Genomic DNA, 15,620 nt, shown 5'->3' with positions numbered 1-15,620 from the left:
ACCATGATGATTTTGTTGTTGTGAAGTGTATGTGTGTTAATGTGTATGTATGCTTTTGTAAACATCAGCGTTGGAATTACACAGTTCGTAACTAGTGTTTCTAGACCCATAACAGCTTACAAATTCATTATAGTCATTGACCGCATTTTGCTGGTGTAGTCTGCACTTGAATATTTCAGCACATCCACGGTAAGGGAACAAACTTGACAGGGTGGGTCAACATCCTCGGTTACATATGTATATATTGCAGTATGTATCAGGGTATAAGGGTGTTTATGTGTTAAGTGTATGTAATGCAATTTGTTGTTGCATGCTGTATGTGTCAAGTTATTTTTGTTTCTGACATTCAAGGCAAACAATTGATTTTCCGCTCTTTATACTAGGAGTTATTTGAAGTTTGCTAATTCATAGAGGAAATGCCCATTTTCCTCCCACACAGCCCCACCACGGTCACTCCACGCTGGACAACTTCCGTGCCCTTAGGTCGTAGTTTCTTGGGTGTTGGCCATGGGGGAAATATGGAATGCTCACACATGCATGTGTACGATTAATACGTGTGTGCGGTTTACTGACCTAATAGATAGGTTTGAAGACAGTAGCTGCAGAGGATACTTGTAATGTCTGTCAACTATGCTATTTGTACATTTAAAAAATATAGATATGAGTAAAGAGCAAGTGACTGTAGGTGCATGGCATACTAAATAGTTGTAGATATTTTAGAGAAATTAATTTAACAGTAATAGGCCATGATTTCTTTTGCAAGGTTAGGATTCCTAGGACTGTGCTTACCTACTTCCCATGTTGTGTGTGTGTGTTGGGGGAGGGAGGGAGGGGTACGAATGAATGGGGATGACTCTGTATTATTTTGACTACTTTAAGCACTGTTCAAATCCAGACAAGTATTTACTTGTACATGTAACCCTGTGAATGTATGTATGTTTCTTGATGGTTGTTCTGACTTGTTCAATGTGCTACTGCTAGTGTTGACATATAACATTGACATTTCTATTTCTATTTCCGATGCCTGGAATGATTATGTGTTATAAAAGTACAAGTGAGGGTTATTGTAAACTGTTCACACAAGATGATATGTCATTACGATCTTGTTAACTAGTATAATAGAATACTTAGTGGTTAGATGTGCTGGAAACATGCATTCCTAAACATGACAAATACATTGGAAATGGAAATCCAGTGGTCTATTGAAAATCAAATGCGAAAACATTTCTTGGAAATTTGCTTGATATACTAGTATTCCAAAGGACTTTGAAAGGAGAATTTTATTTAATTGGCTAATTAAGTAAAAATAAAATCTAATATTAACCGTTTTGGCTGAGTGTTTTGGGTGCAGGTCCTGTGTACCAGAGGTCCTGGGTTAAATTATTTGACGGTGTTACTTCCCCCAATTGATGTAATATATAATGTACCAACTTAATACTATCAGAAGTGTTTGTTACAGTGAATCTATACAATTACAGCACTACAGCTAGTGACGACCCACATTGTAATTTTTGAAGTGACCCTAAAACATCACTATGTTTCCTGTATACCCTGGCTATGTCTACCTATTCGTTTGGCATTTAGCCATTTGAGGCCAACCTCCCAAGAAGGGATTTATACAACTGTAGGGCATGCTATATTCTACTACATAATGACATATTTCTTCCCCTTCCCCTTCCCCCTTGGCAAAGTGGTACAATTTCTGAGTATTGGTACATACTGAACCAGAGCAATGGTGATGTGGTAAAGTGAAATAGGTCAATGTCCTTTGTGTTAAAATAACAAGGTTAATTTAAAAGTGGTCATTTTTGCGGGGCATTAATTTTCATAGCTACTGGGACTGCTAAAATAAAAATGAGCGAATATGTTCAGTTTGGTATACATAGGTTGTTGAGGTCATTGGTCGTTTAAGGTCAATGTGTAAAATAGACTGAAAATTAAATCAAATGATCTTAATGAACAATTGAAATCCAATTGCAACTAAACATAGGTCATAGCTGCACTCCCAGAATAATAGTTTGTACACTATCACTACCCATATCTTTGGACAACTCATTTCGGACAGCGGTCCCTATTTTCCCTTCCTATGCTTCCAAAACATGAAAATCTTCCCTAAAGGTTAAAATTATTTTTTGTCATTTGTGGGGATAATAATAGACACCACTGAATGTGTTGGGTGTACTTAGTGAAATCAAATGTGTCCCACTTTACCTGGAAATGCACAGGTCTACACAATTACACATTTTCCCCTTGGTTTTGTTCAACTTTGTCTTGATTTATGTTTCATGCCATTGAACAAACAAAATTTGACATATGAGTCCTTAAACCTATGGAATGTAGGGTGTACAACAATGCATTGTGTGTATAATTTAGTTTTTCAATCACTTTATGAAATGCTGGGAACCCTGAGGATTAAGCAAATCAACAGGAAAGGTTTTGCCAAAATATAGACATGTTGCCATGTTTTGTGAATCAATTCATTTGAACCTAACCTAACCTTTGTTTGCAACTGGCTCATCGTCATATTTAAAATTAGAATACTAAATTGTATAATTTTGTATTGAATAATGATTGCTGCTTTGTGATCAGTTCAGGAAATCATGGAATCAAAATAATAACACCATGTAGTAGACTGCAATCAATAGGTATTGTCTCAAAATGATGTGGTTATCCTATGTTTTCTTTTCATTCTAAACCCGACCAATGTCATGGTTATCCATGTTATGCATGATTTTTGATCGTCATCCATGTTTTCATTCTTTTTTCTACAGAACCTGTCCGTATCCAGGCTGTGATGGAACTGGTAATGTAAATGGCAAGCTCAAATTCCACAAAATGTAAGTTTTTCCAGTCAATAGGTATACCGTTTTTCATCCTGATGTGGCAGTGACGTCAGTGCGCATTTCTTTGGATGTAACTTCAAATCAGTTTTGTTCGCTCTAGGTGCTGCCATACACACGCACACAATAATAAGACACTACATAGATGCGCGCATGAAATGGCTGCCTCAGCACGTTGATGTCACTGCCACATCGAGGTGAAAAAATGATTTAGTGCAAGAAGTCGATCAGCAATAGCTGCCACATGGCATATTTGGAGATGTGTACAGTATAGAATGCAGAAATTGTCAAATGTGTATAAGGCAGCTATAGTGCTTTCTTGCACAGACCCTTTGAGGTATAGATGCTACAAAGTATCACAGAGGGCACAGTATTTGTTGCCCCAGTCCACAAAAAATTAGAGATAGTTAGAGAGATAGTACTTCTGCTAATAAATCACTCATAGAAGTGTGATTTTGAATAGATCGATCAATCCGTTTTATTTCCATGTATCACAACAAAATAAAGTGATATAGGGGAGGTGAGAGGAAGGCCTCCGATACCTGGGCTGCTTCTTAAGACAACCTAAATTACACGGTTAAACAACAACTGCTACAAATTACACTACACTGTTGTGAGAAGCCCTTCTGTAAGTGTATCTTATCTTGAGTGCGGAGAGTGCCTATTAATGCTCAACACCTTACTTTTTTCTTTGTAAAATCTGTATAAAAAAGAAACAAGTTACTAATTATGTATTTATTGACAAATTGATTCTCACATTTTAATTTACAGGTTGTATGCTTGCCCTAGATGTCCGTTGGATCAGCGGCCGCCAAAACTGACCAGCAAAGGACCTGTCTCGGGCCTCTTGACACCGGGTAGGAGTCGCAATCAACCTTCTAACTCTCCTGACAGGGGGAAAGACACATCAGAACCACCCGAGTCCAGTGTTTCTCCGTCCAATCAGGGCGGCCCACCTCCCCCATCCCTCCATGTGCCACCACAAATGTATGACCCTAAGTGTAAACCTAAAGGATTAATAGATGGCTTGAGCAAATTTTTCACGCCGACAAATCGGCGAAAGTCGAGAAGCTCCACCCAGTCTAGCCTGGGCTTTTACCCTATCAGACGAGCTTTGAAGCTCAAGTCCGCGGCGCCAAAGCTTGAGAGCGAAGCACCGATTATTGAGAGCGAAGCACCGATTATTGAGTGCAAACCCGATGATCAGGAATCCAAAGAGTCGTCCACACCGACACCTACTAAAGATGTGCCACCGCATTTAACTTTGAATACAAAAGATCAGAAGATGCCAAGTCAAGCAGCTGAAGACACTAAGTCGCATTCAAACTCATCATCGCCACATTCACAAATTATGAGAACAGGTAGTTCACAGCTCAAAGGTCTGTTTGATGGCCTTTCACATTTGTACGCTGCTCCGACAGAGCCCCGAAAACGGGGACTCTACGGCATTCCACCTGTGTATATTCCACCAAAGCGGGCACGGAAGACATCTCTGCCGCCACTGATGACATCAGAACCATTGGAGGCAGAAGGAGCAGCATCGAAAGAAGAACCGTCGACGCCACCGGAAGGAAAGATCACGCCTACGAAACCCAGGTGTCACTACATGAAGACGAGAGGTGGTCTTTCAGCCAGTGCTTCGAAAATAGTCAAGAAGGCACGTGCAATGGGGAGCAAAAAGAAAGGGCCTTCATTGGCAGAAAAATTTGCGTCGGTCAAGAATAACTCTGCAGCAAAGGCTGAAGTCAGCCCAACTCAAACCAAAACGGAAACGAATACAGAAGTGAAGAGAGAGGAGAAAAAGCCCGAACCAGTGGCAAGCACATCGACCGCATTGCCTCCTGGTAAGCCTGCATGTGCATGGGAGTAGTTACTCTGTAGATGTGTGCTCACTTCATGACTCATCCTGCTTTGTGCCTATCCTCTCGGCCTTCGTTATATTTCTCATCACACACCCACTAGTGTACTCTCCATCTCTATGTTGCTGTGTATTACATTATATTATCATTTCCACACTACTTGGTGTTGGTGACCAGCTAATATTAACACAAAGTGTATTTTAGAAGCCCACTACCATCGTTTATATATCGCAGCATTATATACCACACACTGCCTTTCGTCATAGTAGACTTAGAAAAACCTGCTGTTGCTGCTACTGCTGCATTTTTGTGGCTATAACCAGCTTGCCTGCTCTGCTGCAACAGGCCTGTTGGAAGTACTAACGAGAAAAAAAAACGGCAATTAATAACGCAGTGCATGAGGGGGCCAAAACATACATATAACATACATAGCTGTTGCTGCACTAACGCTTCCACTCTTTATTTATTTGCTGTGTTTTGGTACAGACTTCCATACTTTAATTATGTTTGGTTGTGGGTACTCTGCACAATTTGTATTTAGTAAAAAGTAAACTCAAAAAGATTACAAACAAGTTTGTGTTCTCTGTTTTGGCTATAAAGTTACTCTACTAACACTTGCAGTGTTATTATACTAATACTTGCAGTGTTACTCTTCTAACACCTTTAGTGTTACTTTACTAACACTTGCAGTGTTACTTTACAAACATTTGCAGTGTTACTAGTTGAGACCAAAGAGAAACCTACCCATAGGTGCGTTGGAGCATCATGGATTTCATTTTGCGACTTGATCATGTTAAGTTTAAATCTCGTAAGCCATCCATTATACATCAATAACATTTTGTGACACGCACAGAAAAAAAAAATTGAGAAAAAAGGAAAAAGAAATTACAATACAGATATAGAAATATTGATTGTTGGAATCTGTCGCTGGTACATATATCTCCATAGAGCCCTGAGGCATGACAGTAGTTCTACTCAAGAGTGCCGATCATCATGTCAAATGCATTATCCATGATTTATCACACTTTTACACACAAAAATAGATGAGAAAAAGGGAATACATCGGTTTGAAAGGAAAAATCACAAACTACTAACCCCTATGTGCCCAGAATCCAATTACTGATTTTATTGACCTAAATATCCTTTCTTGTTGAAGATAAGAAACTTGTGATGAAGGGAAACATGACAGAATATGTTGGCACATTTCAATTGTCCCAGTACCGCTAGCTTGCTGGTACTCTTCCCGTGTAGCGATGGATGATCACGGAATAGGCCATTGGGTATTTCCCCCACCCAAATTCAGGGCAGCACCATCCCTCACTTGAACCCTGGCTAGGAATGCTCAAACATGCTCATCTGTCAGGAAACAGTTCTTTAACCCCAGTAGGGTTCTACATACATGGAATGACCTTTAAGTGTACTGGGTACAAAAACTCATACTCCGCAACTTGAGGTCAACTTTTGAGCTGTGCTTGTTGGATGGAGGTTGTTGAACTTTGCCATCAAAGATGCGATCATGTTGGCTCATGTCCTCACTACATGTAATATTCAGGCGACATAATTCTCACATGAACCCGGTATGATGAACACTGTTACAGGCAATTTGAACAGTGTTCTGCAATACCTATATATAGCGGGCCCAGATCCGGCCTGCGGACCAACGTTGGTTGGCACTTGATTAGCTTTGAAATGCTCAGTAAACATAGCAAAAGCAACTTGAATTTGGCCCCAAGCACAAATCTTTGAAATTGTTTGACCCTCCATAATTAAAAGAGAACCCCCGACCTCTACCCTAAATGATGTCCATATCTTTATACAACACATCCTTTACTCAGCTCCAACATGACCTGTAGTTGTACAAAATGAAATCTCAAAAAACAGAAACAAAATGGAACACATAACTAAGAAAAAAAAGTGAATTTCCACAACAGTTTGTTGCTTGGAGTACTCGCTACCATCAATAATTCATATTGCAATTTTGAGTTCTCCCTTCACATCGTTAAATCATTCATTGTGGCATAAGCTACGTTCTTTCCCCATTCTGTCAGGAGAGAGGCAAGGAGCAAGCAATTTGCATGTTTTTTTGTTTTTTCCATCTCTGTTGTATGCACAAATTTTTGTAGTTATCTTTTGAGCCGAGCTGTGATTGCATCGTAAGGAAGGGGAGGGGTAATAGTTGAATACCCAGCAGGCATCTTGTTATTAATGGCGTCACACGATTTGGTACCTTAGTGTGTTAGTGAGTGCCAATGTTTGTACATTAAACCTGTCTCATGTCTTTTTACTGCCAAGGATGTTTCTTTATGCAAAGCTATCAAGGAGAGAGAGAGAGAGAAAAAAAATGTCCTAAATCAAATTCCATATTTGAAGCATATCATGAATATCCTGAGGGAGTCACCTGAATTGACATTCATCTAGTGCAAGACGTACGAAAATAAAATAATAAAAAAGAGAAGTGCCCTCTGGAGATCGAGCCCATCAGTGTTCTCGGCTCATCGTCTCTTGAAGGTTACGGTATTCATCAGGCTTTCGAATGTGTGCATGCAAACATACTCTAGAGAGAACCAAGAAAAAATGTTATCACTGTCACAACTGAACAGTGTTCACTGTAACATGGACTGTAACTTTGGGTCAATACCTTCACAACCACTTGTTTTGTTGTTATCGAAAGGTGATGGTTCAATTGATATTAGTTGACATTTATGTTTTTATCGATATAATATCACTGGGTGGTGATGATATTGTGTTCTGCCGTCTTAATTATGAAGGTTTACAATGTCCTGTAATGGTGGCAATTGGTGGATGCTTACAAGTATTGTCACTTGGCAGGCAGGCAGGGAAGCATGTTGCCTTGGGAGATAGAATCTGATGTTGTTCCCCTGGATTTCCGTTATATATTTGTATCCAAGTTGTCACAGCGGTTCTATTATTTTGTTAGTTGTACAATTTAATTTGAAATTATTTTGTGTTATTTTCTTTCATATAGGTGGAATAAGCTGTTCATCCAATCTAAAGTGCATTGATTGTTTTGAATTAGTTTTGAGAAAAATAGAAATGCCTAATTTTGAGATCCTTCATCTCAAGAAATATGTTAATGAAAGGCAATATTTTAACAATCTGGTGGAATAATTCTTTTCCGTTCAATCAATTCAGGATGTAGTTTCACTATGTCAATAATGCGATACAATAATATTGCATGTATTGGAAATATAAAGAATTGATTTATGTCAAGCTCTTTTTCCCCCAATGTGAAGATGACCTGTCCTTTCGATGGTCAAGAATATAGCGCCAATTTTGTTAGCGATTACTTTGATTAAAAGTCAAGATGTGATGAAACGTGATGGATCTTAAGGGAGCAACTCTATTATCACTGCTGCCACCACCAACCATAATCCTAACCCTAACCTCTTAATCCTTATCCTAAACTTAATCCTAGCCCTAACCCTAACGTAATTGAACTTGAATGTAATCTCTTGGTGTGGCAGCAGTGATATTGAACTGTAGCCCAATATTGCATTCACTCAACTGTGTCCCAGTTATGATATTGGTGAAACTCTTTAAATAAGTTGTAACACTTGGTTCATTTAATCTCAGATTTTCCTTTTACTGTGGATGACAACAACAGTTATTCAGCCTGAAACAGCTTGTTGTTTGAGGTATTCTGTTTATGTTGCCTGAATTTTGTCTGGTTTTTATGCTGGAGCTTTTGTCAGTGCTTGCCTGGAAGGCAGACAATAGTAAGGGAAGTACGTTTTCACTACCGATTAAGCAGAGTAAAGTCCATTGGTATTTATGCTATGCCTGGTTGATTTTCATTATGTTTGATAAGAAACTTGGAAAATTGTTTGGTGTGTCAATGGATTGAATGAACAGATTGTTGTGACATGTATGATAGATATGATTGTAAAAGATACCATTATTCTGGTTGTTTTGGTTTTGGTAGTTATACTTAGTGTAAATAGATTTAACTGGAAAAAAAAACGTGCAATGTGACTCTCACATATTCAATAGAAAGTGACAAATTCATTGAAGTGAAATTGACAAATTACAGCTAATAAATGGCGTTAGCGGTAACAGATCCCAAATGTATTGCACTTTGATCTATTGAACTATTTTACTAGTTTGTCTGACAAGCAACAATGACAAATTAAAAAAATAAATAAATGTGAAGTTGCTTTCAAATTTAGAACATTTTTTAATTCAATTGGAAGTGCAACCGATAAATAAATGTGAAGTCGCTTTCAAATTTGGAACACTTTTTAATTCAATTAGAAGTGCAACCATCTCTGCAACAGGCTTCATTGTTTTTGCCTAACCTGAATTGATTGCACAGACCAAGTCAGCTGAAGAGACTAACAGCAATGTTTTCATTATCACTTCTGTGTATGTTCAATAGCTGCTAGCTACTATTGTATTCCCATATCATTCTTTGTCTGGTCGAGGTTTTTTGTCTTGTTTTTTTTTCTCTCCTTGTTCATTGGATCAGCTTTGGCCAGATGTTCAATTGTGGTGTTAGCAGTAACAGATCCCAAGTTGTTATTTATTGGCTGTGCGTGTTATAGCTCGGCTCAATTGCATTGTAACACCTTGCCACTATTGAGTCAATATTTCTTATGGTGCTGGATTACACGGTGAGAGGAAGTAGCCTGAACAATCATGTTTTTTTGTCAAGTCGCTTATTGGCTTGGTAATGAAGAAAAGGATCGGATCTGGTCCAAGTACTGTCACTAAGGTGGTTTTAAGTCATGTTGTGCAATTTCAGAAATCCTGTATGTCCAAAGATCTTGCAGAAAATTTCAAAAGCATATAATTGTCTCGTATAATTTATTTAACCTTATATTAAAACAAGATTTTATTTGCGCATTATTTTTTAAGTCAAACTCAATTATTCTACCATGTTCACTCGATTATTAAAAGAAAACAATGGACCTGCTAATGGGAAAATATAAGAACCGGTATCATCATTCATCCATCCTATTTCACACTCAGGCTGGGCAACTGGCTATTCCAGTTGAAATCCATACACCCCTTATGGAAGACATGACCTTAATCTTCCACACACATGGTGTAGATTTCAAATGGAGTTGCCCTTTCAGATAACCCCATTTGAAATTCACACTCCCTGTGTGGGAGATTAAGGTCATGTCTTCCATGGTGGGGGAGGGTGGATTTTGATTAGAAAAGCCCATTTGATTAAGTGCACCTAAGGCTCAATTACCATCATTGTCATGACGAAGTAGTGTGATTGATTATTATACATCAACCTGACAATTTGCTCATATGTGACATGATCAAGGGGAATGAGTCACATGTCGACCCTGGTCGAAAATGAGTTTTATATATGTTTCTAAAGAGGATATGTAGACCTTTCAGAAACCGAAAACCTGTGTTGATACAACTTTTCTTTGCGGAGTTACATTAATTTATCAATCGCTGAAAACAATATAAAACAAAAGAATTTTAACACTTTCTTTGCAAATATCTCAAAATCAATATAAGCGACATCCGACTCATTTCCCTTGATCGTGTCACATATATGTGTAGCAGGTATCTTCATAGGGGAAACAATATTTATGCGTGATTAGTCAATTTGCAATCACAAAAGTGGTGGAATTTCCTTCCAGTTTCATACAAAATTAAATCAAAATTAATCCTTTCCACAAAATTAATCCTTTCCACATGGACCTGATAACTGATCGAATCCCTTGCTCTCTATTTCCCATCCGGAAATCCTGTTGTTTTATATCTTTGCTAAAGAGTTGAAATGAATACAATTGTACATGATTTGCACAATATTACCTCATTATGTACCAAAATAGACTGCCCGTACCATCAAAAAGATAATGCACATGGCTGCCATTTTCTTGTCTGTCTTTCTCTCTATAAATCGTAATAGCCTGAGGAGTTGAATTAAGAGGAAGCTTTGACCCGAGAGCCCTTGATATTCGCGATCTTAGCCACGCACTGCTTAACGTTAGGTATTTGCAAGCTGTTGTTGGCATTGCAGGCGTGGAATTCTTGGCCCAAAACACAGACCCTCTTCAGTTGTGAGTCTGCAAGTAGCATTGCACAGGCAATTTGGAGAAATGCCAGTACACTGCAAACAATACCCGGTGGCAAGATTTTTTCAGCTCTTCTTTCCGACCCTTCTCATCTTAAGGCAATATATATCACATTGCGTTGTCCTAGCTCCTCCGCTAAGTTAGCAGTCAGTGAAACGGCAACGGGATATAATATTGCCGGCCAGATTGCGCGAGATGACATGTCCTTTTAGTTTAATATTTGTAATCCGTGCGCATGTGTACACACTTAACCTGTTAGAACGAGTCATGTCAATATGTACTCATCGATGTATGTGATACAAGTCCATGGGTGGAATGATAGATAACCTGCTGGAAATATTAACGAGCAATTTATTGGGATGATTCTCTTTTGATGGCATTTTTATTTGGTGATTATTTTGTGTATATGACGCTATTAATTTGCGATTGATTTAACATTACAATTCTGAAGAATTTATAAGATTTAAAAACTCGCTGTAGCAATGAGATATCTAAATTAATGCATTTTACAGAAATTCAGTTATTCTTGTCTCATAAAATGAGATCAAATAAATGTATAGAGTACATTTGGTTCTCATTGTTTTTGCATGTGGTACTCTGTGTGGCCAAGTAGCGCATTCATCATACGGAAATTGTTTCGTGAAAATAGGTGGGGAATAAGTGACGTTCACAAGTGCCATCTACACAGATCATAATGAGGGGCCCTGGAGGGATTCCGCAACAACTGTGCGCCACTCAACTGCTCACCTAGCAATACTTCCAGGGTGGTTTGCTAACCAACTCCAATGGATTAAATTCACTTGATATGTGGGAATTTTTCATATCGCATTTTTCGGAATGTAATCTTTAAATCCTTCTCATGAGATGTTCAAGTGTGTCTACGCTGTGTTTCTACCCCATTTGTATGTATTATCTCTTGTGGGCAAATTACATCAAATTGAGGATTCATCCATAGATTGTTAACTATTTGGCTTATTAATTGCCTTTATAATTATATCTCCGCGGAACCTTGGCTATGGGGTCCTGTTCAAAATATGATATATAGGGTACCACCTAGAGCTTCCTGGGCTAATTGCAGCAGAATGAGGGTGCCAAGAATCGTTAGGATCTCATGTACATCAAGGCACAGTTATTTGACCCCATATAAAGGTGACTTTTAGATGTGTTGGGTACAAAAACTCATGCTACACAACTTGAGGTCAAAGTTTGATATGGTTGAATGGAGGTCAGTGAACTGTGCCATTGGCTATGAGACCATTGGGCTATTCCAGTTAAAATCCATACACCCTCTATGGAAGACATGACCTTAATCCTCCACACAGGGGGTGTAGATTTCAAATGGAGTCGCTCATTCAGATGGTCCATTTGAAAGTCGCTCTCCCTGTGTGGATTGTGAAGTTTGTCTTCCATAGGGGGTGTATGGATTTCAAATTGAATAGCCCATTTTGGCTCATAATTGCCTGGCATATTTAACAGCTTTCTGGAATATTATCTTTCCCCTTGGATAGGTTTCTGAACAGCTCTGACTGGGGTTGATAACTTGGAAATGAAAATAGATTTGTTGAGATTTTTTGTCGAACATAATGTGTTTTAGAATTACATCTTTACTGCTAGCTATACTATAAATGTGCCTCAACTCTCTCAAAATTAATAGCAAACAATATATATAGAAACTGACCAATGACCATTGATATTAAACGGAAGAAAAGGAGCAAAGAAATTTAGCTGAAGCAGGATTTGAACTGGCAACCTCTGGATTGTGGGTCCAGTACTTTACCCAAGATATAAAGACATCAGCTATTGCACATAAGCCAGCCAACTACTGTCTGTTCAATTAGCTTAGATTCTTGTTTTTTAAGATATTTGAAAAAATAAAAAATGTGGTCAAAGTCATCAAAGAAAAGTGTTCGCACAGCCTTAGACCCAACGTGATTTATACTTTTCAAATTCCAAAGTTCATTTTGAAACCCCATTTCTTTTCAATTTTGCCTCATTTTAGACAGTTACTTGGGTCCAACAAAAAGGTTGGCGACCTTTCCACAAATCGTGTGGCACAGTCCATTCTCAACTTAGGGCATAGACCCTATCGAAATTAACAAAAATAATCGTTCCACCAAGAGGCCTATGATACAATAAAAGGTTTTTTAAAGCAGGTGATAGGTATGAATGGCTCTGACACTTAGAACTGTCATGGCTGCCATTTCAATTGTTATACTGTTCCAGTTATTGGATATGGCCTATAGGTGATGATGGTTCACTGGTTTTATCGATACAATCACGTTAAATTCACAAAAATATCAGCATTTACTTGAAATTTTCAGATACAGTGACTTTACAAGAATTGTTTTCTGCAACCAGTCATTGTTTTAAATAATATTTCCTGAACAAAAGTTCTTTTGTTTCCAAATACCCTTTTCATAGTTTGTATTTGGCAAACGAAACGATATAACAAATTGAAAATAAATTTGTAGTTTTATATAGGTCTGGGTCTCACACCTTCAAAGACCCATTCACAAAATCAATCAATTACTCAATCAATCAATCAATCAATCAATCAATCAATCAATAAATAATACGTAAGGAATGTATTTTTATAAACTGGGCCTATGTGCTCTGAAAATCATATTTAGTTCACCTTCACATTTCATAATAACGTAGGCCTAATGTTTCAACAGTGCTTCAACAATACTTCCTGATGCGGATGGTCGATTAAATACTATCTCAGCGCATGTAATTATTATGTCATTCGTCCCCATTGCACTAAATGGATTGATTCAAAAAAGTTTATGGTACCCGACGTTCTAAAGCTTTTTATGAAAATATCCCGGGAAAAGACCAAAATTGAAAAGAAATGGGGTTTCAAATTGAACTTTGGAATTTGAAATGTATAAATCATGTTGGGTCTAAGGCTGTGCTAACACTTTTCTTTGATGACTTTGGCCACATTTTTTTATTTTTTCAAATATCTTTAAAAAACAATAATCTAAGCTAATTGAACAGACAGTAGCATTGATCTTTGAGCAGGGATGTACCTATAAACCTAAAATTCCAAGAGGTTTGTCAGCTTTGATAAGTTTATTTTGTAATCAAGCTATAAATTGCTGGCAGTTATACAGACCAAGCATGTAAAGATAAGATATTTGACCACTATTTTACAACTGGATATGGAATCTAATTAGTTGGAGCACTCTTTTTGACTCCTTTATTGGTCTACACTAGTTAAATAGAGCTACATGTGGAGAAAGAAATAATGACATAATTCCACTAGTTTTTAGTGAATAGATTCATAGACCTCTGTTTAATCAGGTCATTTTCATCTCTTTATATCGCTGTCTCCTCCCCCCCCCCTCTCTCTCTCTCTATCTCCCACTAGACTTCTCCGTAGTCCACTTGCCAATTGTGCACTACTCTGGCTATTACATTTAAGCTTAAAACTCTGATTTAATTAATGAGTGCACAATTGATAGATTTTCACAACTGATCTTTTCAGTCACCGTCGCCCTCTGTTTGTTAGCTTCCCAAGTGGACTACTGACTTTGCCTTGAGAGTTAGGCCAATTTCTGGCCTAACTAAAATTGGTGATGATGTAATGCATCTTTAAAAATGAATCTGGCTTGTGATTGGTCGCCCAGATCTCGTTATTGTTTAAATCCTCCCGACGCGTACTGGTACCATTATAACTATACATGGTACACAACTATCTTGGGAATGCGGCGCTTTTGTGCTGGTGGATGAACGTATGCATCTAGCGCATATTGTACCACCATGCTTAGTCTTGTGGTTAGATTTTATTGATAAACAAGTATGATTGACAGTGTGTGAGTCCGGGTAAAGTTCTGCTTAAAAGTGAAAGTCCATAGTCGGTTTTTCGGATAATAAACTGGCAGATTCTAAAATTAGAATTGTTCAGTATTGAAGTGTCATTATAATTATGCCATTATGATATGTTGCATTCAATAATATAAGCCTACGTGAGGGCCTATACTTTACTTTTACTGTCACAAATATAATTATATAGCCTAAACTTTTTCATAACCATTTTATACTAGTATTTTGATGTAGGCCTACTAAATATCAGTATAATTTCGAGTTCAACTGAATGCGTTCATCATGATTAATAACATTTTTATTGATCAAAAATCGACTATGACATAGTCTAATCTCCCACATGCTCCTTCTTTCTCCCCTTCTATAAATCATTAGCTAATAATACATATTTAGTACCTTTTTACTTCAAAAATGTTTAATTTTAGCAATTATCATAATTCCTTTCTACTTTCTTTATTAACTTGTGTGTGTGCGCTTTTAAGCATCTCCTATGCATGTTACAGTGCCTCTTATGCATGTTACAGTGCCTCATGTGCATGTCACAGTGCTTTTCCAATCGTCTGTCTGCATGATTTTGTTTGATTGCTTGCTTGATTTCTGTTGAATGCTTATTTAAATGGTAAATAGCGTATAGTAACTACTGAGTTTGTCATAGTAGTCCTAAAAAAGAAGTTGTATTGCCCTTATGGCTCCAAAATTGAGAGGGTCGGTCAGATTAAAAAAAAAGTTTTTGTTTGTTTGTGGAACCATTTATGCATTATAAAAACTTCAATAAAGAGGTAAGTATGGTATATAATTAATTATTTTCATCAAAGTGACCAAAAAGAAAAAAATATATCTCAAAAAATGAAAAAGTTGTGTCATACTCATTTGTACTGCAAAATCTTTTTGAAATTTTCAAATTTTGGGTCGGTTGAAAAATGGCAAGAGAACCCTCACTTTAACTAAGCCCTGTATTGTATATAAATGGGCAACTTTTATACCTGGTACTGTGTATATGCCTATTTGAATGCATTTTTCATTAATTAGCA

General features: G+C 37.6%; 1 protein-coding gene across 1 annotated transcript in view; it reads left to right on the top strand.

Moving 5' to 3' along the window:
• Window positions 1-15,620, top strand: part of LOC140159704 (uncharacterized) — a 115,299-nt gene that overhangs the window by 65,264 nt on the left and 34,415 nt on the right. Inside the window, 2 exon segments of the mRNA XM_072183200.1 lie at window positions 2,772-2,837; window positions 3,612-4,684. Of these exon segments, the coding sequence (XP_072039301.1) occupies window positions 2,772-2,837; window positions 3,612-4,684 (1,139 nt within the window).

This window comes from Amphiura filiformis, chromosome 8, assembly GCF_039555335.1.
Source record: "Amphiura filiformis chromosome 8, Afil_fr2py, whole genome shotgun sequence".
In the NCBI taxonomy this organism is placed as follows: Eukaryota; Metazoa; Echinodermata; class Ophiuroidea; order Amphilepidida; family Amphiuridae; genus Amphiura; species Amphiura filiformis.
Note: the sequence above shows the minus strand (reverse complement) of the source record. Positions and strands in the feature narration are given on the sequence as shown.